The 25,494-nt window shown below is 34.0% G+C and overlaps 1 protein-coding gene across 1 annotated transcript in view; it reads left to right on the top strand.

Moving 5' to 3' along the window:
• The window catches only part of LOC138175288 (cation channel sperm-associated auxiliary subunit beta-like), a 214,697-nt gene that overhangs the window by 39,183 nt on the left and 150,020 nt on the right, over positions 1 to 25,494 (top strand). The window contains exons 6-9 of the mRNA XM_069105681.1: positions 260 to 326; positions 577 to 623; positions 1,801 to 1,950; positions 8,968 to 9,120. Coding sequence (XP_068961782.1) covers positions 260 to 326; positions 577 to 623; positions 1,801 to 1,950; positions 8,968 to 9,120 — 417 coding nt within the window. The remainder of the gene's footprint in view (positions 1 to 259; positions 327 to 576; positions 624 to 1,800; positions 1,951 to 8,967; positions 9,121 to 25,494) is intronic.

The raw sequence follows: 25,494 nt of genomic DNA, 5'->3' as shown, positions 1-25,494 counted from the left end.
AGAAAATGTTGTGTAGCCATGGGCCATTCCCAAACCTGTCTTAGTAATTTCATCTTTTACTTTATTTACCTTCTTTCACCTCTAGCTTTTTATTTCATCTTTTCTAGATTCTATACCTTTTCCTTTTCTGTGTATATTTTTGTCTCCTTCCACCCCAATTCTTCAATAAATCTTTGGAGGATTTTTAATAATTTTGTCAGTTTCCTTTCTTAAATCTACAGTATAGATGCTAGATATTTTCTATTTTTGTTTTTAATAGGAAGATTATACTAAGGCAAAACTATGGTATAATGAACGATGTTTAGCTAACCAAGAAGACTTTGAAGGTAAGTTTCTATCAAATACACTTATATATACATTATAATCTAAAAAATATAATTGTTCATAATAATGATGTAGTACTGTGCTTGAGCTACTAGGAAGAATCTTCTAAAATCTGGAATAATATCCATTAATGAGTAAATATTGGAAGATAGTTTTGATGCTTAAAAAGTATAACCCCAAATGTATTAACTACTTGAACCATATAGCCTTTAGAAATGTAGAACCTATAATTTGTCATTTCCTGCTTTCCAGATGATTACCTTGCTATCACCTTTGAAAAAAGTAGGACCATGAGTCAGGTAAATTGTTGCCTTAAAAGAAGGTAAGAAAATTGATTGTGAATGCTTTTTAAAAAGCAGACAATCCACAACTGAGAAAAATTTCAGCTTCCCTGAATGGAAAGCTTAACATTCTTTGTTCCTAATTATGAAAAAATTTTCCCTAATCAGGTTAAGAATGTGTCAAGATCAGAACGGGGTAAATTGTCTCATACAGAAGAGGCAAGGGAAAACTGTTACAATGGAGGGGAAGGACAGAAAGGCAAAAGGGAATGGGTCAACCTTACTCTCATTGAATTTGGCTTAGGGAGGGAATGACATGCACACTAAATGAGGTATCTCACCTACAGGAGAGTAGGGGGGATGGGGATGATGGGGGGGAGGACAGGTTGGGAGGGAGGGTAGTTAGAAGCGCACACTTTTGAAAAGGTACAGGGTCAAAGTAGAGAATAGAACAAGTGGGGGTGGGATAGGATGGAGGGAAATATAGTCAAGCCTTTCACAATATATCCACTATGAAAATGTTTTGCATAGCTACATGTGTATAACCTATATTGAATTGCTTATCTTCCCAGTAAGGGTGGGTGACGAGGATAGAAGGGAAAGAAAGGATCTTTAATTCAAAGTTTTAAAATAAAATGTTTAAAAGATTATTATTATTATTATTTTTACATGCAACTGGGAAATAAGATATACAGGCACTAGGGTATGGAGATCCATCTTGCCCTACCAGAAAGTTGGAGGGGGGATGGGCGAGGATATAGGAGAGAGCAGATTGAGGGAGGAGGTATACATTGGGATCGCTGTTTTGGGGTGGTGGGTAGGGAAAAGATGGGGAGAAAATTTGTAACTCAAAACCTTGTGGAAATTAATGATGTAAACTAAAAATAAACACAAATTTAATTTAAAAAGAATAAAAAAAGAATGTGTCAAGATGCAATAATTAGATTGTCAAGATATTAATAAAATACTAAATAGCTTTCCATTATTGAGAGAAATTATCTGCACCACTCTTTGGATTTGCTTCCCATCTGCAAATAGGTTTAGTAATAACCCATGTTTTCAGGATCAAACTACAGTTTATAGTTTATTCACAGGCTAATAAGTACAGTATATATTTCACAGGCTAATAAGGCTGATGATGGGACATCTTATAGGAAATGTATGTTTAATTTTTATTTCCTTTTTATATTGGTAGGCAGATACTTGTTTTTTTAGTACTGTTCCATTTAAACAATGGGTTTCTTGCATGCCCAAAGTCAGAAGAAACAAAAGATTTCGGGCCAAACTGGTGTCATTTCTTATTGACGAGGAAATGAACAGTGCTATCTACCTTTATTCTAGAAAGGTATGTTCTGTAACCTCAAGGTGATTTCTTTTTTCTTTTTCTGGGCAAATCTCTTTGCAATTAAAATTCACAAAATCATTTCCAAGTTTAAGTTTAAGCTTCATGGCAATATTATATAGTTGAATTGCAGTTGCAAAATTTCAATTGCATAATTAAGATAAATAATCCCCCACACAATGTATTTTTAGATATTTTCCACCTAGAATCAGAAATTTAGTATTAGAAAGTACCTGAAACCATCTAATCCAACCCTTTCTTACAATTGTATCAAGTTATATCATGCTTAGGGCAGTTAGTTGGTATAGTGGATTGGGGTATAGTGGATGCTGGGCCTGAAGTCAGTAAGACTCCTCTTCTTGAGTTCAAATCTGGCTTTAGACATTTACTAACTGTGTGTCCCTGGGAAAGTCACTTAACCCTGTTTGCCTCAGTTTTCTTACCTGTAAAATGAACCAGAGAAGGAAATGGTCAAAGATTCCAGGGTCTTTGCCAAGAAAACCCCAACAAGGGTCACAAAGAGTCAGACATGACTGAAATGACCGAACAAAAGATCATCCTTGCCAAAGTTGCATTCTTAGGCAGACCATTGACATTTTGGGTGTTCTAGCTGTTAGGAAGTTTTTTCTTAGGTCATACCTTAACCTGCCTCCTTGGAATTTCTACACATTGGTCCAATTTTTGTTGTTCTTAAGGCCAAGAAAACAAATCTAGTTCAACCTCACAAATCTAAAATACTTTAAGATAGTGATATCTCCCAATTAAATTTTCTTTTTCCCCAAGCTAAAGTTGTGCAGGTCTTCAGCTGTTGGACTGAAGATCAATTGCAAAAGTCTGAAAATATATACTTCGTGTCATATCCATACTCCTCTCCCTTATGCAAAGGAATGGAGTGTCTTCTCATGTCTCTTCTTAGAGGCCATGCTTTTCCTTTGTAATACTGTAAATTCACTTTTGATTATATTGTGGTTGTTCTTTCCATTTACATTGTTGTAGTCAGCTGATTTTTCAAAAGCCAAATTCAGGACTTTTTTTCTTTATCCCTATAAGATTTCATACAAGTCAATTAATTTATTTTTGAGATTTCTTTTGGATTCTCACTTTATCATCTGACATATTGGCTATTGCGCCCAGCTTTCTGTCATTTGCAGCTTAGTAAGCGTGCTATGTATTCTTTTATCCAAATCATTAATGAAAATGTTGAAAAGAAAAAGATCAGGAAAAGTCCCCTTAGACATTTTACTAGAAACTTACATTCATTAAACCATTAATCCATCTTTGTGATAACATGGTGGAAAGAATGCAGTAATTATAGCCAGAATGAGTTTGAGTAATGTTTCTATCATTTGAAGGATGTGTGACCTCACAAAAGTCACATTACTTCTCTGAAGTTAAACTTCTCATCTTTAAAATGAGAACAACACATTTTTAATACCTGCCTCATAGAGTTTTTGTAAAGAAAATATTTTGTAGGGGCAGCTAGGTGGTGCAGTGAGTAGAGCACCAGCCCTGGAGTCAGGAGGACCTGAGTTCAAATCCAACCTCAGACACTTAACACTTGCTAGCCATATGACCTTGGGCAAGTCACTTAACCCCAAATACCCTGCCCTACACCCTCCAAAAAAATAAAAACAAGAAAATATTTTGTAAAACTTGAAGTACTATATTGTTGTACCAATATAGTTTTTATTAAACCTAATATCAAGGTTTAAATTCCATTAGTTTTACTTCTTCACTTTGTGATCATAGACAAGCACTTCACTTTTTTGAGTTACAGTTTCCTCATCTGTAAAAAAGGAATAATAATATTTATACCATCTGTCTCAGATCAGTTTTACTATGAGGGAAATCCTGTTTAATGCAAATCAATTAATTATTATTGTTATATAGCTAGGTAGTAAAGTGGATAGAGTGCTGGGCCTGGAATCAGGAAGACTCACTGTGAGCAAGTCACTTAACCCTGTTTGCCTCAATTTCCTCCTCTGTAAAATGAGCTGGAGAAGGAAATAGCAAACCACTCCACTATATTTGCCAAGAAAACCATAAATGGGGTATGAAGAGTCAGACATGACTTAACAACAAAATTATTAATTATTATTATCCTGCAAAAGTCCTCTTTTTTGGGACCGGGTCAAAAGAGAAAATAGAATTAAATGGGGGGGAGGGGCAGGATAGGATGGAGGGAAATATAGTTAGTCTTTCACAATATATCTACTATAGAAATGTTTTGTGTAACTGCACATGTACAACCTATATTGAATTGCTTATCTTCCCAGTGGGGGTAGGTGAGGAAAGAAGAAGGGAAAGAATCAGGAAATCAAAATTTTAAAAACAAATGTTAAAAAAAAATAGTTTTTCACATGCAGCTGGGAAATAAGATATACAGGCACTGGAGTATAGAAATCCATTTTGCCCTACTAGAACATTACAGGGGGGATCAGGAGGATATAAGAGAGAACATATTGGGGGAAAGAGTATTCAGTAGGGTCGCTATTTTGGGGTGGGGGTAGGGGAAAGAAGGGGAGGAAATTTGCAACTCAAAATCTTGTGGAAATGAAAGTTGAAAACTAAAAATAAACAAATTTTAAAAATCCATAAAAAAGTTCTCTTTTCAATCTCTTCACCACTGCAATATCAATCTCCTTCTTACTCCTTCTCCCCCCAGTAGGGTCATATAGAAATCATCTGGAGCCAAGTCATTATCTTGCTATTCTTTAATATTTAACATTCTATGGATTGTTGCATGGGTGGGTAAAATAACAACTTTTTGTAATTGAAAAGAAACATTATAATATAAACTTATTTCCCCTGTAGAGTTATTGAAAGGATCTTCAGTACAACTCTTTTAGAAAATAAGACAACAACTCATTCCTCCATGATTTTGATCTCCTTTGCCAAGTCTCTGTACCTGAAATACTTTATATTCCATATAGCTTGGAGTGATAATGACTTGGGATGGTGACATAAATTAAAAATGTTCTTAAGTTTTTTCTGAATCTATGTATGTTATGACTAGGTAGGGTAATGATGGGCTTTGTCTGTAACAGTGGTCTGATTTGAGTTTGGTTTATTGGAGGAATACCACAGGGGTATTTTCAGTAGTATTATTATTTTCTGTAGTATTATTATTCTTGTCCCTTCACATAAATTCCACTTGTCCCTCATTATGACATGGCACTGACCCTGCCACCTCAAAAGCTATGTATGACAGCAGAGCACATGCTTGAGTAGGCATTGCCAAGTTAGCAAGGGGCATAGGGACAAATTGTATTGTGCCATTCAAGGAGAATCATAGCTAAATTTAGTGACTCATATTCAGAAGGTAGTCAGGCAGAGATAAAATGGCCATAACAACTTACTGTCTACCTGATCACCATATACCTGAAACTTTGGGTAGATATTTTCATTGATGAAATCAATCCATAAAATATGAAAGTATATGATCATCATGATCATCATGTTACTATCTAATTATTTTTGTCTTTGTATGTACCTTATATTTCTCATCATATCTATATATTATTATGCCATTCTAGTCATTCAATCAATAAACATTTATTGTGTACCTACTATGTGCCAGGCAGTCAAGGGGTGCAGTGGATAGAGCACTGGGCCTGGAGTCTGGAAGATCTGAGTTAAACTCTGGTCTCAGACACTTACTAGCTATGTGACACTGGCCAATCACTTAATTTATACCATTTGCCTCAATTCTACCTCTGTAAAATGGGGAAATACTGGAGAAGGAAATGGTAAACCACTTCAATATCTTTGTCAAGAAAACGTCATGGACATTCTATGGAATCACAAAGAGTCAGACAAAACTGAGCAACTGAACAATAATGTGCCAGATACTGTGTTAAGTGCTGGGAAACTTGCCAGTGCCAAATCTATCTGAATATGCTATAAATCAGTCCAGAACTCTCTTGTCTTGTCCATAAGTACATGGAAAACTATCAAAAGACTTCATGAAATTAAAATATTTTTTGCCTCTGCTATTCCTCTGATATTGCAACTTAGTCAAAAAAGTAAATGGGTATAATCTGGAATAATTTGTTCTTGTTAAACCTATGCTGTCTCACAGTGATCATCATTTCTCTTTTTAGGCACTTATAAAAGTGTCATACAAAGATTAGGGCAGTTCAGGAAAAAAAATCCAATTATTAGGATTATTCTGGAGGATCAGAGTTTAGTCTACTGAGTTATTATTAAAGGTGGGAAGATAAAATGTCAAAGCACTATATTGTTGTACCAAGGGTATCAAAGTTTGAATCCCACTGAACTAGATTAACTTATGTCCTATAAAGACCACTTAGAAAGGACTTCTATAATTTTATGGTCATAGTTAGCATCAAAACCTTCTTATCTTGGGGCGGCCAGGTAGCACAGCGAGTAAGAGCACCGGCTCCAGTGTTGAGAAGACCTGGAGATCAAATCCCGGGCTCAGACACTTAGCACCCACACAGAAACACCTGGCCGTGTAACCTTGAGCAAGTTACTTAACCCCTATTGCTTAAAAAAAAAAAACCTTCTTATCTTAGCCTAATCAAAATAATACAAATTAATTGGCAACAGGAAAGAGATTTAAAAGCAACATTTCAGATTCAGAAGTTTATTTTTATATTGTGATTATTTTGATATATTGATATAGACAACCATTTCTTGTCCTAATGTATTGTATTTGAATGGTGGTGGTAGTGGAAATAAAAATAAGATGTGCAATCTCGTGAAATTTTTCATTGTATTTTGGGGTTAGGTATAGGTAAAATAAATCATGACCTAATAGAGAGCAACAAATGCAGGGTACATTGGTCAAAACTTGACATTTCCCCATCTTAAGCTTAGTATACTTTCCTTGGAATGTTAATTTTATTCTTAAAATTTTTAAATTTTTAAAAATTCCATTTTATATTTATTTTTAGTTTCAAATTCTCTCTCCCTTTCATCCTTCCCTCACCTAATGAGATAGCAAGAATTATAAAACTCATTACATGTATGAAATTGTGCAAAATATATTTCTATTATCAATCATGTTCTGAAAAAAAAAGCACACAAGAAAAAGAATGAAAGAGAAAAATAATATGTTTCAATTGGCATTCTGAGCCCATCAGTCCTCTCTCTGGAGGTGGATAGCATTTTTCATCATGAGTCTTTTGGAAATTGTGGTTGATAATTGTAGTAATCAGAGTTGCTAGATTTCCAGTTAATTATTTTTTACAGTATTGCTTTTTCTATATAAATTGTTCTCCTTGCTCTCACTTCAGTTTTCAACAGTTGACACAGGTTTTTCTGAAAACGCTCCATTTCACCATTTCTTATAGCACAATAGTATCCCATCACATTCATGTACCTTAACTTCTTCAGTCATTTCCCAATTCATGGGTGTCCCATGGGTTTCCAATTCTTTGCCATTATAAAAAGAGATGTTATGGATAATTTTTACATATGGATCTTTTTCCTTTTTCTTTGATGTTTTCAGGGTATAGTCTTCACAATGTTATTGCTGGGTCAAAGGGTATATGCAGTTTCATAGCTTTGGGAAAATATTTCCAAATTGTTCTCCCAAATCATTGGTCTAGTTTACAGCTTTGCTGACATTGAATCAATACAATTTTCCTTCACTCTTTCCAGCATTTGTTGTTGTTGTCATTCAGTCATGTCCAACTCTGTAACTCCGTGGACTGTAGCACACCAGACCCTTTTATACTCCACAGTCTCTTGAAGTCTAAGTTTAGGTTTTTAATGTTTCCATGATATTATCATGGAAACTATCATAATACTACATCTCATCCATCTTCTGTTCCTTTTCCTTTTACCTTCAGTCTTTCCCAACATCAGAATTATTTTCCAGACAGTCTCATCTTGTTATTGAGTGGCCAAAGTAGTTCAGCTTTAGCTTCAGTATTTGGTTTATTGAATAATCTGAATTAATTTCTTGAAATATTGCCTGATTTGACCTCCTTGCTGTCCAAGGGACTCTAAAAAGTCTTCTTCAGCAATACAATGCAAAAGCATCTGTCATCTTAGCCAATATGATATGTATGAGGTGGTAACTCAGTCATTTTAATTTCTCTACTTATTAATGATTTAGAACATTTTTCATATGGTTCTTAATAGCTTTGATATTTTTCCTCTGAAAACTGCCTGTTTAAATTCCTTGGCTACTATCAATTGGTGAATGACTCATTCTAATAAATTTGGTTCAATTTCTTACATATTTGAGAAATGAGACCTTTACCAAAGAAATGGTGCAACTTTTCACATTTCCTGCTTTTCTTCTAATTTTAGCAACGACTTTGTTTGTGCAAAAACTTTTTAATTTAATGTAATCAAATTTGTCCATTTTCCTTTTGTGAATCTCTGTATGTTGTCTTATTGCTGTCATTATCTTTAATGAAATTATTGACTATTTCTCTGATTTGTTCTTTATCCCACACAATCTTTAGGATTAGGTTATTTAGTTTCCAATCAATTTTTAATCTATGCTTTCAATGCTTTCTGTTTATTGAATGCTTTCATATGGATTTTCAGCTTTTTCATCATTCTTGGATTTTTCTCTCAGAATTTGGTTTGGTGTGTTCTTAGGTTGTTGTGGAAGGGGTGTGTTGGGAGAGCTTAGGAAAAATTCTGGTTTCACTCTGCTGTCTTGGCTCTGCTCCCCTGTTAAACAATTTTAAAGAAATATGCTTATACCATCATGGATTATAAGCTCTCTGTGTCTAAGGAAATGATTTCATGAATTGTGTAGCTGAAGAAAAACAACTTCTGACCTAATGATCAATCTTACACACATAGATGAGCCTCACTACATTTAGGTGTGTTCTTGAATGAACAGAGTAGCAATATTTAAAACGTTCAAAATTGATAGGACTTGCTAGAGGTTATACTCTGCCACCATAGCTTTTTAAGAACCCAGGATAACCTCCATGGCATGGTGAGATATTCTCTAGGGAATGAAATGGGGGACGAATCAAAATGGTAGAAAAATCTCCATGATTTTTCCTTTTTTGTTTTGTTTCTTAGGAAAATTCTTTTACTCTTGTGAGAAAATTAAAAAATAAATATCCATTGGTGACTCTGAGAAATCCACTTTTCGTTTTCCCTGAGGATTTTCATACTGTTGTTGGAATGGTTTTCCATCCTCGGACTCATTTTTTGTATGTTTTTGGAAATCAGGTAGGTATTCATGAAATTTTCTCGTGCTAATGAATATGTATGTGTCTTTTCCACTTCAGTCCTTCCCCTTGAGTCAATTTGTGGGTACTTCTGGAAGGCTCACTGAAAAAAATAAAAAAATCAGAGCTATTATTTGGGTACTCCCAACCCTTACAATGTGTCAGTATTCCCAAGAACCTCTACACATGTGGGAGCAAACTGTTCCCAGGATAGAACACATCAGAATTGTGTTCTCTTAGTCTGAATTTTCATCCCTGAAGTGCTTGGTAGGGTCTGGGATTATAGAGAAATGTCACCCACATTCTATCCTTGTCAGTTGGGATTTCAGACTCTAACAGAACCTTCATAATCCCTTACTTTGTTGCTGCAGCTTCTATAAAAAGCAAAAACTGTGAATGACAATAACACCAAATTGAGGATATATTTTTGTCATTCCATACAGACTTTTACTACCTAACATACACCAATCCATGTACACACATACTCAAAATCAATAACTAATTCAGGATTTCTTAAAATTATTGGATGAATAAAAACTAATTTAGTAAATGCTTACTTTGCACACAGCACTGTTCTACATTCTGGAAATACAAATAAAAAAGTGGAAACAATCCCTGTTCAAAAGGAACTTACATTTTATAGAGGGGGACAATATAAATAGGTTCCAGCCACATAAAGTTGAAATGTTCTATGGTCTTTAAGATGATTTGGCCAAAGCAGATGGTAAAATATCTTCTTCATTTTAATTTCCACTGATATTCATATGTGTTTTTAGATTTTGTATCATTTGGTAATGCCAAGGATTTAATTGTTAAAAACTTTATTATTATTTTTGGGTCTTCACTTGCCAGGCTGTGGGCCAGGCTGTGATTGTTGAGGAGGCAGTGGCTTCAGTACCTGCAGAAGCAGGTAAATCTCTAAGGGAATGCTTCCCAAAGTCATAGTTGGCCTAGGTTGAAATCAGGATTGGTAATATGGGAAGCATTGCCATGCTTAGACTTCCCGAACTTAACTGCTTATTGGTGCCAGTTGGTAAGTACTTGATGTTGGTGAGAAAAGTGAGTACCTTCTCAGTGATGACTGTGGGACCATGTTAGAAGCAAGTTTGGTGGTCTCAGGGGTACTGCTATTTTTATAATGGTTGGGCTTTGGGCCCTGGGTTATTTCCCCTGGGCTCTCAGGGGAGGTGGTAATGGTGGTTTGATTTGTCAAACACATGCCAATGAAGAAATTAAAATTATGCTGTATCACTTAATAATTGATTCTGCTCTGTAATTGACCCTATTCCCCATTTTGTCTAAACCCATTTCTCAGTTAAGCTATAGATGTGGTCTCTCCCAGTCCAAATTAAAGGCAAGGTTAAATAACACTTTCATTGCCTTTCACTTATCCCAGGAGACTTCTGTTTTGTTTACCTATAAACAGAAATCAGTTTAGACTGAGCCCTTCCCCACGGGAAAGTTAAATTAGGGTTGGTTTGATTTCCTCCAAGGGGAATACTAATTAGGTGGTCCTGATTGCAGTGGTTCTGATTTTCTAGCCAAAAATTACTAGATGCAGCTGAGGCCAATAAAGCAATCAACATTCCTTAATTGTCTTGAAGTTGTCATCACACCCTTTTAAAGGTCAACCCACCTTTCCCAGCTGTAGCAAATAGTGACATTCTTCAACCATCCAGAACTCCTCCTTTCCTGTGTCTCAATAAAGAGGGTTCCCCCCCCATCTCTTTGCAGTTGATATCCTAATTGAGGAAGCTGATCTTGACCCACTTTAATAAACAGTTATATGTGTCATGTATTAATAAACTGTTATCTTGATCAGAGAAAATGTGCTTCATTGTGGCATCTTACCTACTATCTCACCGTCAGAATGCCTCACTGCTTCAGCCAGGCTGGCTTGCCTGCCCTTTGAGTTATAGTTGGTCTACAGTTGTTGGGGATATCTGCCCTCTCCCCACAGGGATTATTATCTTCATTGACAGTTACAAAGGTCAGATTTGAAGGAGAAGTTGTCATCTAGTGGGTACTAGGACTTCATTTCTAGGACTCTTGGGTTAAGGGCCTTGGGATGTTTCCATCAGAGCCTGAGAGAATACCATCACTCTATGTGTATGTGGAACTTAAGCAAATTCACTATAGCACCTTTTTGTGCTCACTGTATAAATTGTTCTCCTGGTTCTGCTTCCTTCATCCTGCTACAAAATTAAATACATTAAAAGAGATAACAGGGAAACTACGGTATACTTAAAGGCATCATAGACAATGAAGTAACATCAGTACTAAATATTTATGAACTAAATGGCATAGTATCCAAATGCTAATAGGAAAAAATTCATAAAATTATAGAAACAAATAGACAATAAAGCTATAATTGTGAGGAGACTTCAATGAGCCCCTTTACTTAAACTCTAGATAAATCTAACTACATCATAAACAAGCAAGTAGTCAAAGACCTGGATTGAATTTTAGAAAATTTAGATATCCTAGCTCTCTGATGAGTAGTTAATAAAACTAGAAAGAATCATACTTCTCTCAGGATTGCATGGCATTTTTTTTTCTCAAAATTTTATGTTAAACTCAAATGCCAGAACACAAATAGAGAATAAAAAAAAGAAAAACATATCATAAACTTAAATATTGAAACTTAAATATAAAGTTAGAAAGAAACAAAAGTATGTCATGTGCATAGCAGAATGTGAGAGGATTCAAAATATGTAACAATAAATTTTCATTTCACGAAAGCCTATGTGATAAATAATACTCGTGTTGTGAATTGTCCATCTTTGTTTCCTTGTGAATTTTCTTTTGTTCTCTTCTGTGCACTTTTTTACTTTGTTCTTTTTTTCCCCCTGCATCCAACTTCCCACCCAGAAGGTCACAATAAAGTATGGATATGTTTCTCTATAGCTATATACATACACATATACAGACATATGCTTTCCCAAACCTATTCTACTCCTGAACATTTTTTTATGTATGATTTTATTTCTTGCTTCCTATCCCTTCTGCCTCCTCTACTTTACTTGTATCCACTACCTTGCCCTCCTATGTCGTGCCTACCTCCCTCCAAGGATCACTCCTCATCCTCCCATTCCCATAAATCTAAACACCCATCTATACTCCTATTTACCATTCTCCCACCCTCCCCTCTAAAGATTCCTCCCTTGTCCTCTCCCTGCTCCCTATGCCCCTAACATTTTATTTCCTCTGAATTTAGAAGTCTATTATGCTCTTCTAAATATATATATATATATAGTTCCCTCTTGAACCCATTCTTGATGAAAGTAGGTTACCAGAACTACCAGCCCTCCTCCCCATCTGATACCTCTGTAACAATTCTCCCTTTTGCACCTCAAATAATTACTCTTTTAAGCTGTTCCTAAATGGTTTTACTTTTAAAATTCATATCATTCTCAGGTTTACCCCAATCTTTCTTATAAACTACCCAATTAAGGATAACAATTTTAGACACCCATTTTACCTATATAAAAAATAAATACTGTGTCCTTATGGGTCCCTTGTATTCAGTCTTTGTTGCATGGCATTTTTATAAAAAAATCATACTTCAGAGCATAAAAATACAGGAAAACAGAAGTGTGTGGGACAAGACAACCCTTGCCCAAAATAAAAGAAGCAGAGATATTTCCAAGTAGAGACAGGAAGGATTTATTTAATTATTTCTTCTTGCAAGAAGGGTGGTCGGTCTTGCTACTGGAGGCAGTCTAGTAAGAGAGGCAAAATACAAAATGCAAAGCTTGGTTATATACCCAAAATACCACCCCTTTCACCCCTCCCTTGTTCTATCCTGTTCCCATTAATTAGGAACTGAGGCACACAATCTTAATTGCAAAAATCTGCTGGCATTTGCAGATGAAAAGTCAGTAATATCACAAAGCAGAAAGTACATGTCTAGCAGACATGAAAACAGACAAAATACATAATCAGTATCAACTTAGATATGAAAGCAGAAAATAAACATTCTAACAATATATATATATATATATATATATATAGTATATGAAAGTAGACAATATTTTATGAATCTTGGGAATTTTAGGACATGGTGACCTACCTGGAATTCTGCAAAAGGATTTCTAAGTTTATATCTGTACAGGTCAGATGGTGGTCAGTGGAAACAAGTCTAGGACATTTGGGCCTGTGGTTAAATTTGCAGGGTCTGTGCTTCCCCTCCTATGCTTAGCTAAGCTTAGCAAAAATTTCAACTTATGATCAGGGAAATAAGGTAAGGATCCCAGGCTCCCAGCCCAGGCTACTAAGTCTTTGGTACTTTACTATAATTCTGTTCATATTTCTGGAATGTTACCTGACAAGTTTTCACTTTTATTCCATTCAGAAGTATTAAACATGCTTTTACTGACCACATTATCATGAAAAGTATACTTAAGAAAGGACCCTTTATGAAAATATTTTTTTTTAAAATTTGAGATGAGGTGATGGGATGGTACTTCCAGACTTCACACTGTATTATAAAATAGAAGTTTTCAAAACTATCTGTATTGATTATGGAATAGAAAGACAGAGCAATGAGAAAAGAGGAACAAGGGAGATTCAGAAATCATAGAGCTCAATAATAGTGTTTGATAAAGTGGAGAACATAAATTACCTAGGAAAAATTCCTTATTTGATTAAAAACTACTGTGAAGACTGGAAAGTAGTCTGGCAGAAGCTAGACTTAGATCAACAACTTACATCATATTCCATAATAAATAGATTTGTGATGTTAATATTAAAGACCATAGTATAAAAAATTAGGAGAGAAGCAGATCATATTTATGAGTAGGAGATATATTTTTAAGCAAACAAAAGATAAACATAATTAGTAAAGATAAAAAAATAACTTTGATTACTTGAAACTGAAATGCCTCTGCACAAATTAAGGCACCTAGGAAAGAAAGGAAATGGTTAAATGGGGAAAAAAAATCTTTGTAACAATTTTTTGTCTGATCAGTTTGGTGTCCAAGATATAGAAATTCTATCTGTCTCACATACACACATTTACATGCATACATACATACATGTGTATGTATGTGTGTATGTCATTTCCCAATAAATTAATGATCAAATATTCTGAACAAATAGTTCTCAAAGGAGGTACCACAAAGTATTCAGAACTACATAAAGGAGTGCTCCAAATATCAAGAGAAATAAAAATCAAAACAACCCTTCAGTATTACCTCATACCTTGCAAATTGACAAAAGTGACAAAAATGGCAACAGTCTGTTTTGGAGAAGTTGTGGAAGGATTGTTGATGGATCTGTGAAATGGCATAATCATTTTGGAAAGAAATTTGGATTTATGTAAATAAAATGATTAAAATGTCCATATCCTTTGAATCAGAGACTTTGTTGACGGGCAAGAAAATAAAGCCATTTATAAGAAGTAAGTCCCTATAAACTTTGAAAGACACATAGTGGCACTTTATTTGATAGCTAGGAATTTGAAACAAATCAATGCCCATCAGTTGGGGAATGGGCAAAGGAATTGTGGGACATTAATTCAATAGGATTTTACTGTGCTGTAAAAAAAGATGTGAATTATGGATGCAGAAAAGCATGAAAAGATCTATATGAATTGACAGAGTGATGTAAATAGGAACAAGAAAACAACATACATAACAACTACAAGGATGTAACTGGAAAGAATAACCACACAACCATTAAAAAATCAAAAGTAAATATAACAAAAAATATAAAGCTCATACAGGACTTGAGCTAAAAGTTGTGAGAGTACACTGCCAACCTCTGTTTGTGAATGTGGGAGGTTCACAGGTGTGGACTTTTGCATATGTTATTAGTGGACATTGGATATGTTTTTGAACTTTTGCAATGTATCAGACATTTGTTCCCTTTTTGTTTGATTTCTTTTGGTGTATAGCCCTAGTAGTGGTATTTCTGGGTCAAATGATAGTTTTTGGGGAATAGTTTATTTTTTTAATAGTACTTTTATTTTTTCCAATTACATGTAAAGACAATTTTTAAGATTTTTTTTTCAAATAAACTTTTGAGTTCCCAATTTTTATCCTCCCTCTCCCTCCTTACCCCAAGGTGATAAGCAATTTGATATGTTATACATGTACCATCATGTAAAACATATTTCCATATTAGTCTTGTTGTGAAAGAACAAAACAAAAGGAAAAAATGGGAAAAAGTCAAGTGAAAATAGTGTACTTGGATCTGCATTCAGACTCCATCAGTTCTTTTTCTGGATGTGGATAGCAGTTTTTCTATCATGAGTCTCTTGGAATTGTTGTATTGCTTACAAGAGCTAAGTCAATCATAGTTGATCATTGCACAATGTGGCTTTTACTATGAACAACCTTCTCCTGGTTCTGCTCACTTCACTCAGTTCATGTCTTTCCAGATTTTTTTGAAATTTACCTGCTCATGATTTCTTATAGCACAATCATATTCTATTATTATACCCCAACTTGTTCAACCATTCCTCATTTGATGGGCATCCCCTCAATTTCCAACTCTTTGTCAGAACAAAAAGAAATGCTATAAATATTGTTTTGTACGTAGCAGGTACTTTTTCCTTTTCTATGATCTCTTTGGGATACACTCTGAGTAGTGGAATTGCTGAATCAAAGGGTATATACAGTTTGATTGCCCTTTGGGCATAGTTCCAAATTGCTCTCCAGAATGGTTGGATCAGTATACAACTCTACCAACAATGCATTAGTGTTCCAATTTTTCCATGTCCTCTCCAACATTTATCATTTTCCTTTTATATAATGTTAACCAATCTGGTAGTTGTGAGGTGGTACCTCAGAGTGTTTTAATTTGCATTTTTCTAATCAATAGTGATTGAGAGCATTTTTTTTTCACATGACTATATATAGCTTCAATTTTTTGATCTGGAAATTTTCTGTTCATATTTTTTGGTCATGTATCAATTGGGGAATGGCTTGTATTCTTATAAATTTAACTCACTTTTCTATATATTTGAGAAATTAGGGCTTTATCAGAGACATTTCCTGTAATAATTATTTCCAGTGTTCTGCTTTCCTTCTAATATTGGTTGCATTGGTTCTGTTTGTGCAAAACCCTTTAAATTTAATATGATCAAAACAATCTCTTTTATATGCTGTAATATTCTCTATCTCTTGTTTGATCATAAAGTCGTACTGTCTCCATGAATCTGACAGGTAGACTATTTCATGCTCTCCTAATTTGTGTATGGTATTACCCTTTATATCTAAATCATATTTCCATTTTGACCTTGCCTAGTTTATAGTGTAAGATACTGATCTATAATTAGTTTTTGCCATGCTTTAGCAGTTTTCTAGTTTTCCATTTTTCCTAGCAATTTTTATGAAATAGTGATATTTTATCCCAGAAGCTGAGGCCTTTCGAGTTATCAAACATGAGATTACTATGGTCATTTAATACTGTGTCTTGTGTACTTATGCCATTCCTTGTGCATCTATTTTACTGATTTACCACTCTTAGCCAGCACCAGATAGTTTGATGATTCTTGCTTTATAGTATAGTTTGATATCTGGTATGGCTAAGTCATTTTCCTTTGTATTTTTTCCTTAATATCTTTAATGATCTTGACCTTTTGTTCTTCCAAATGAATTTTATTAACATTTTTTTATGTAGAATTGCTATTTTTATTATATTGGTTTGACCTGCCCCATAGCACATGATATTTTTTCAGTCGTTTAGATCTGACTTGATTTGTGTGAAAAGTGTTTTGTAATTATGTTCCTATAATTCCTGGGTTTGTCTTGGCAGGTAGATTCCTAAGTATTTTATTCTGTCTACATTTATTTTAAATGGAATTTCTTTTTCTGTCTCTTACTGCTGGACTTTGTTGGTAATATATTGAAATGCTGATGATGTATGTGGATTTATTTTATATCTTGCAACTTTGCTAAAGTTGTTAATTCTTTCAAGGAGTTTTTTAATTGATTCTTTAGAATTCTAAGTATACTATCATACCATATACAAAGAGTTATAGTTTTGTTTCTTCATCACCTATTTGAATTTCTTTCATTTGTTTTCCTTCTATTACTGCTATTCCTTCTAAAATTTCTAGTGCAATATGAAATAATGAGGTAATAATGTGTATCATTGCTTCACCTTTGATCTTATTGGGAAAGCTTCTACCATCCCCATTACAGATAATGTTTGCTGATGATTTTAGATAGATGCTACTTTTCATTTTATGGAAAGCTCCATTTATTCCTATGTGCTCTATTGCTTTTAATAGGAATGGGTGTTGTATTTTGTCAAAAGCTTTTTGTGCATCTGTTGAGAAAATCATATGATTTCTATTGGTTTTGTTATCAAAATGCTTAATTATGTTGATAAATTTTCCTAATACTGAACCAACCCTGAAATCCTCATATAAATTCCACCTGTTCATCTTCTAAGATTCTTATAATCTAATTGCTGTAATCTTCTTGCCAATATTAATTTTTTTTGCTTCAACTCTTATTAGAGAAATTGGTTTATAGTTTTCTGTCTTTCTTTTGGCTCTTCCTGGTTTAGGTAGCAGTACCATATTTGTATCATAAAGGGATATGGTAAGACTCAGTCTTTGCCTCTTTTCCCAAATAGTATTGGAATTATTGTTCTTTAAAAGTTTGGTAGAATTCACTAGTAAATCCATCTGGCCCCAGGAATTTTTTCTTAGGGCTTATTCTTATTCTTATTCTTAGGGCATTGATGGCTTATTCAATATTTGTTTTGCTTTGTAAAATGAGTTTATTTAAAAATTACCTCTTCTGTTTATCCGATCAATTTATATTTTCATAGATATTCGTCAATTTTGCTCCGATTATCTGATTTATTGGCAGACAGTTGAGCAAGATAGCTCCTAATTGTTGCTTTAATTTTCTCTTCATTGGTGATGAATTCATACTTTTCATTTTTGATACAAGTAATTTGGTTTTCTTCTTTCTTTTTTTAAAAAAAATCATTATCAACCAATGGTTTATCTACTTTATTTTTTTTTCTTGTAAAGCTAGCTCTCAGTTTTATTTATTAGCTCAGTGGTTTTCTTTCAGTTTTATTAATCTCGCCTTTGATTTTCAGAATTTCCAACGTGCTGTTTTCTTGGTGATTTTAATGAATTCTTTTTCCAGTTTTTTTATTTACATGTCCAATTCATTGATCTGCTCTTTCTATTTTATTGAATGTAAGCAATTAGAGACATAAAAAACTACCATTTTGACACATCCCCTAAATTTGGCATATTGTCTCATTATTATCATTCTTTTTGATGAAATTGTTGAATCTTTCTATGATTTGTTCTTTGACTCATTCATTCTTTAGGATTAGATGATTTAATTTTCAATTAATTTTTAATCTATCTTTTTGTGGCACTTTATTAAATACAATTTTTATTGAATCATGATCTGAAAAGGATACATTTCATATTTTTGCCTTTCTGTATTTGATTGTAAAGTTGTTATACCCTAATACATGGTCTTTTTTTTGTGTAGGTGCCATGTACCACTAAGAAAATTGTATATTGCTTTCTGTCTGTCTCTATTCAATTTTCTCCAGAGGTTTATGATATCTAACTTTTCTAAAATTCTATTGACGTCTTTAACTTATTTCTTGATTATTTTGTGATTAAATTTACCTAGTTTTGAGTGGAGAAGATTGAGGTGTACCACTAGTATAGTTTTACTCTCTATTTCCTCCTGTAACTCATTTAACTTCTTTACAAATGTGGATGCTTTACCATTTGGTGCATGTATGTTTGGTATTGATTCATTGTCTATGCTACCTTTTAGCAAGATGTAGTTTCTTTCCTTGTCTTTTTAAATTGTCTCTATTTTTGCTTTTTCTTTGTCTAGCTCATGACTACTGCTTTTTTTAAATTTTCAGCTGAAGCATAATAGATTATAATTCAACTTTTTATCTTGAGTTCATGTGTGTCTTTTTGCTTCAAATGTGTGTCTTGTAAACAACATTATTATAGAATTCTGGTTTTTATCCACATATGTGTGTGTGTATTTCTCTCTCTCCTTTCACCCTGTCTCTTCTCAGTATTGTTTTACTTCTGACTACCACCTCTCTCACCCAACCCTCCTATCAGCTCTCTCCCCTTTTCTTGTACCCCTCCTCTCCTGCTTCCCTATCAGGCAAGATAGATTTCTATATCCAAATGATTGTGGAAGAGAACCCTCTTTGAGCCACATCCAATGACAATAAGATTCAAACAATGTTCACTCTGCTCTCCTTTCCTCCTCTACTTTTGCATCTCTACTTTAATAACTCATGCCTCTTAATGTGATATTATTTACCTCATTATGCCTCTTCCTTTCCTCTTCTCCCAGTACAATTCTCTTTTTCACCCTTTAATTTTGTTGTGTCACCCCATCAAAGTCAACTTATACATACTCCCCTCTCCCCAACTCCTGTCTATGTATCCTCCTTCTGACTGTCCTAATGGAGATACAGTTCTTAAGAGTTCCAAGGGGTGGCCAGGTGGCTCAACAAGTAAGAGCACTGGCCCCAGTGTTGGGATGACCTGGGGATCAAATCTGGGCTCAGATACTTAGCACCACACCCAGAAATAACTGGACGTGTAACCTTGAGCAAGTTACTTAACTCCGATTGCTTTAAAAAAAAAAGAGTTCCAAGTATCATCTTTCCATGTAGTGATGTAAACAATTTAACCTTATTGAATAACATGATTTTTTTCTTTCCTTTTTTACTTTTTAATGCTTTTCTTGAATCTTGTATTTGAAATTTGAGTTTATGTTCAACTATATTCTTTTCATCAGGAAAGTGTCCCATTACATAGAATTTCTATTTTTCCCCTTCAATGATTATGTTCAATTTTTTCTGGGCAGTTAATTCTTGGTTGTAATCTTCTCTGAAATCATATTATAGGGCCTCGTATTTTTAATGTAGAAGCTGGTAAATCCTGTGTAATCCTGACTATGACTCCTTAATATTGGAATTTTTTTCCCTTCCAGGTGCTTGTAGCATTTTCTCCTTGACATAGGGGCTGTAGAATTTGACTTCTATATTCCTAGGAGTTTTCATTTCAGGATCTATTTCAGGAGGTTGTCAGTTGATTCTTTCAATTACCCTTTTGTTCTCTGACTCTAGAATATCAGAACAGTTTACCTTACTAATTTGTTGAAAAAAAAATTGGTGGTCAGAATTTTTTTTTAATCATGACTTTCAAGTAGTTCAATAATTCTTATATTATGTCTTCTGGATCTATTTTAGGTCAGTTTTTTTTTCCCCCAATGAGGCTTTTTACATTTTCTTCCATTTTTTTTTCATTTTGTTTGATTGATTCTTAATATATCATAGAGTTATTAGCTTCCTCTTGCACAATTCTAATTTTTAAGTAATTATTTCCTTCATTTAGTTTTTGTGTCTCCTTTTCCATTTGGCCAATTCTACTTTTTAAGAAGTTGTTTTCTTCAGTGGATTTTTGTTCTTCATTTATGTTTGGCCAATTATACTTTTTAAGGAGTTGTTTTCTTTTTTCTAAACTTTTGTCTGTTTTTTCATGGATTCTCTTACATGACTCTCATTTCTTTCCCCAATTGGGCATAATCTCAAATTGCTTTCCAAAATGATTGAACCAGTTCCCAGCCTCACCAGCATTTCATTAAAGAACCTGTTTACCCTTAGCTATTCCAGCATTTGTCATTATCCTTTTTCATCAACTTAACCAATCTGATTGGTGTGATATGATACTTCAGAGATGTTTTAATTTACATTTCTCTACTAGTGATTTGGAGTACTTTTTAATATGGCTATTGATAAGTTCATTTTTTTTTTGCTTTCAATTTTATTAATTTCTTCTATGAGTTTTTAGGATTTGTATTTTGATGTCTAAGGATTTTAATTTGTCCTTTTTGTAGTTTTTTTAGTTGACTGCTAAATTCATTGATATGCATTTGATATGCTCTTTCTCTTTTCTATTGATGTAAGTGTTTAAAGATAAAATTTCCCTTAAGTACTAAATTGACTGCCTCCCTTAAATTTTGCTATGTTGTCCCATTGTTGTTATTATTTTTAGGTTTTTTATTTTGCTTTTTGGAGAGGGGAAGTCTGGACACTTGGGGTTAAGTGACTTGCCCAAGGTCACACAGCTAGTAAGAGTTAAGTGTCTGAGGCTGGATTTGGATTCAGGTCCTCCTGACTCCAGGGCTGGTGCTTTATTCACTGCACCACCTAGCCACCCCATTGTCATTATTTTTAATGAAATTATTGATTATATTATTTGTTCTTTGATCCACTAATTCTTTAGTATTAGATTATCTAATTTCTAGTTAATTTTTGTCTGCATTTCCAGGGTCATTTATTGAATGTATTTTTATTACATCATGGTCTAAAAAGGATTTATTTAATGTTTCTGCTTTTTTGCATTTGTTTCTGAGTTTTATCCCTTAATACATGACCACTTTTTGTGAAGGTGCCATGTACAGTTGAGAAAAAGGTATATATTCCTTTCTATGCCTACTCATTTTTCTCCAAAGATCTATCATATCTAATTTTTAAAAAATTCTTTTGATCTTCTTAATTAATTATTCTTGGTGTGTGGTTAGATTCATGTAGTTCTTCTTATAGAGAAAGGAAAGTTGAGATTCCCCACTAGTATAGTTCACTCCTGTAAACTCATTTAGTTATTTCTTTGAGAATTTAGATACTCTTCCATTTGGTACATATATGTTTAATATTGATATTACTTCATTGTCTATGGCACCTTTCAGCAAAATATATTTTTTCCTGTTATTTTTAAATAATTTTATTTTTTCTTTTGATTTATCTGAAAGCATGATTGTTATGCCTGTCTTTTTTATTTCAAGTGAAGCATAATAGGTTCTCCTCCAGCTTCCCTTGTTTTAATTCTGTGTGTATCTTTCTGTTTCAAATAGAAATCTTGTTAACTGTATATAGTTGGATTCTTCTTTCTAATATGTTCTATGTCAGTTCATCCCATTTGCATTCACAGTTATGATTACTGACTGTGTATTTTTCTTTGTCCTATTTTCTTCTGTTTACCCTTTTCAATTCTGCCCCCCCCTCCCTAAAGAACTATACTCAGTTTTGTTGGGCATAGATTATTCTTGGTTGTAATCCTAGCTCCTTTGCCTTCTGGAATATTATATACCAAGTCCTCTACTCTTTTAACATGGTAGCTGCTAAATCTCATGTGATCCTCATTGTGGTTCCATGGTATTTGAATGATTTCTTTCTGACTGATTCTAGTATTTTCTCCTTGACCTAGTAGTTCTTGAATTTGACCACAATATTCCTGGGAGTTTTTATTTTTGGATCTCTTTCAGGAGTTTATGGGTTGATTCTTTCATTTTCTATTTTGTTCTTTTGTTCTAAGAAATCAGGGAATTTTTCCTTTATAATTTATTGAAATATGATTTCTAAGCTATTTTTTGATAATGGCTTTCAGGCAGTCCCATGGTTTTTGAATTATTTCTCCTTGATCAATTTTTGAGGTCAGTTATTTTTCCAATCAGAGGTTTCACATTTTCCTCTATTTTTTTCATCTTTTAACTTTGTTATATTTTTTCTTGATGTCCCATAGAGTCAATAGCTTCCAATCACCCAATTCTAAATTTTAGGAATTACCTCCTTCAGTGAGCTTTTGTACCTCTTCTTCAATTTGTCCAGTTCTACTTTTTAAGGAGTTAGTTAATATCATAGTGAAGTTTTGTACCTCTTTTATCCTTTGATGAGTTCTGCCTTTTAGGGAGTCCTTTTCTTTATTGAAATTTTATATTTCTTTTAGTATTAAGTCCATTCTACTTTTTACCAAGTTTTCTTCCATATTTTTGTATCTCTTTTGCCAAGCTATTCTTTATTTGCTAACATCACTGTCATTCCTCTGCTAAATTTTCCCTCTACCAATCATTTTGTTTTTAAATTTTTGTTGGTATTGATTTAAAAAAATATTTTTTTGGCCTTTTTAAAAAGTTCTTCCATAAATTCTCTTTGGGCTTATATCCAAATTGCATTTTTCCATGAGACTTTGTTTCTTTCTGTTTTCATGTCATTATGTTCTTCTGAGTTTGTGTCTTGATTTTCCCTGTCACCATAGTATGTTTTTAATGATCAAGTTCTTTTTTTCCTCTCATTTTTCCAATCTATTTTTTGACTTTGAATTTTATGTTAAAGTTGGTCTCTGGTGACCCAGGAGAGTGAGCATTTTCAAACTTTTTCAGGATATTTTTTTCACAGACAGTCTTGGAGGTTTGTAAGATCTTGGTGCTTCCAAGGTGGTGTGATTTGGAGGGAAGTGTAATCACTATGCTTTTGGTCTGTGTTCTGGTCCTTATTCACGTAGGACACTTGCTCTCTTGCAGCCACAAGGACTAGTACTCCTCTACTTCCTGGAAATAGGACCAGGACCCCTGCTCCCTTGTAATCACACGTGTTCCTCTACACTTTGAAATTGTGATCTGGAACTGGGTATGTGCATTTGAGTTGCCAAACTGCACTTGATCCTGTACCTAGTACTAGTAGAGGGATCTGTTGGAATCCCCTTTTTACCCCCTTACTGTCTCTGGTATTTGAGTTCTTGAAGCTGTTGCCACCACTGTTGCAGCTGCCTTCAAGACTCACTACTCTTTTTTCTGTTACATGTGCTCTGGGTCAGTCTGTATCCCATTGTCATAGACCTTTCCTTCTGACCTTCTAAGTTGTCTTGAGCTAGAAAAATGCCTTACCCAACTCTGTTGTTGGCCATGGCACTACATAATTTAATTTGAGATGTTGTTTTAAAGTTATTTGAAGGGAAATACTGTGAGAGCTTGGTATAGTGCTTTCTCTACTCCACTAGATGGTCAATGTAAAACTCAGATTGATTATATACTTTGCAAGCAAGGTGAAGTTCAATAGTCAGTTAAACAAGACTTAGAGCTGGATGTGGCTCAAATCATGAACTTTTATTGCAAAATTCAGACTTAAATTGAAGAATGTAGGGAAAACCACCAGAACTTATAGGTATGACCTAAATAGCATCCCCTATGACTATGAAGTGGAAGTGAATTGATTTCAGAGATTAGATCTATTGGAGAGAGTACCTAAGGAAAGGTAAAGTATTTATAATACTGTAAATATTTACTTCATGTACTATTTACAGTACTGTACAGGAGGCAACAGCAAAAACATCCCAAAAGAAAAAGAAGAGCAAGAAAGCAAAATGGCTGTCTGATGAAACTTTACAAATAACTGAGCAAAGAAGGAAAGTAAAAGTTAAAGGAGAAAGCAAAAGATACAGCCAACTGAATGCAGAATTCCAGATAATAATATATGTATAGAGCATCTTCCTCTACACATTTAATGCACTCTCTTTTCTTCTGTGCCTCTCAGAATCTTCATCTCCCTTCAGATCTCAACTCAATTGCTATCTTTTCCATAAGGGAAAAGGAGGTTTCCTTAAATGATCAATGCAAACAAGTAGAAGAAAATAATAGAATGGGGAAGACAAGAGATCTCTTCAAGAAAATTAGAGATATAAAGGGAAAATTTTATGCAAAATTAGGCACAATAAAAGACAAAAAATGGTAGGGACTTAACAGAAGTAAAAGAGATAAGAAGGGGTAAGAAGAATATATAGAAGAACTATACAAGAACGATCTTAACAAAACCAATAACCATGGTGGTGTGGTTACTGATCTAGAGTCAGAGATCTTGGACAATGAAGTTGAGTGGGTCTCAGGAAGCATTGATAATAATAAATTATATAATAATGATAAGGGTAGTGGACATGATGGAAGTCCAACTGAGCTATTTAAAATCCTGAAAGATGATGCTATTATAATGCTGCACTTAACATGCCAACAAGCTTGGAAAATTCAGAGTGGCTATTGGAAAAATCAGTCTATGTCCCAATCCTAAAGCAGGCCAATGCCAAAGAATATTCAAATTACCATTCATTAGAAGGTTAGATACTGATGTCAAAGCTTAAATACTTTGACCACATAATGATAAAACAGGACTCATGAAAATAAAGTGATGTTGAGAAAGATAGAAGGTAAAAGGACAGAAGATGGGATGTATGGTGTCATGGAAGCAAAAGACATTAGCTTGGATAGACTTTGGGATATAGTATAGGATAGGGCTTGGCATGCTATGGTCTTTGTGGTCATAGAGTCAGACGTGACTGAAAGACAACAATGAGAACAACAAAATGTTTATTTCATAGTAGAGGTTTTTGGGGGAAGTTTGACAATTTTTACCCTTTATTTGACCCTCTTGACTCTGCTATGCCTTAGGTATAAAAAGAATAAATATAGCTATGGCTCAAATTTGGAATTAAGTCTGTCATTAATGCACATTTCTAACCACTGACATTACCTTGAATATTTTATGTATTTCCATCATGATTTACAGAGTCAAAATT

Source organism: Petaurus breviceps, unplaced genomic scaffold (genome assembly GCF_028583685.1).
Source record: "Petaurus breviceps papuanus isolate PSGF00001 unplaced genomic scaffold, PetGlider_PUasm1.0 77, whole genome shotgun sequence".
NCBI classification, from domain to species: Eukaryota; Metazoa; Chordata; class Mammalia; order Diprotodontia; family Petauridae; genus Petaurus; species Petaurus breviceps.
This window is presented reverse-complemented; position numbering and strand designations above follow the sequence as displayed.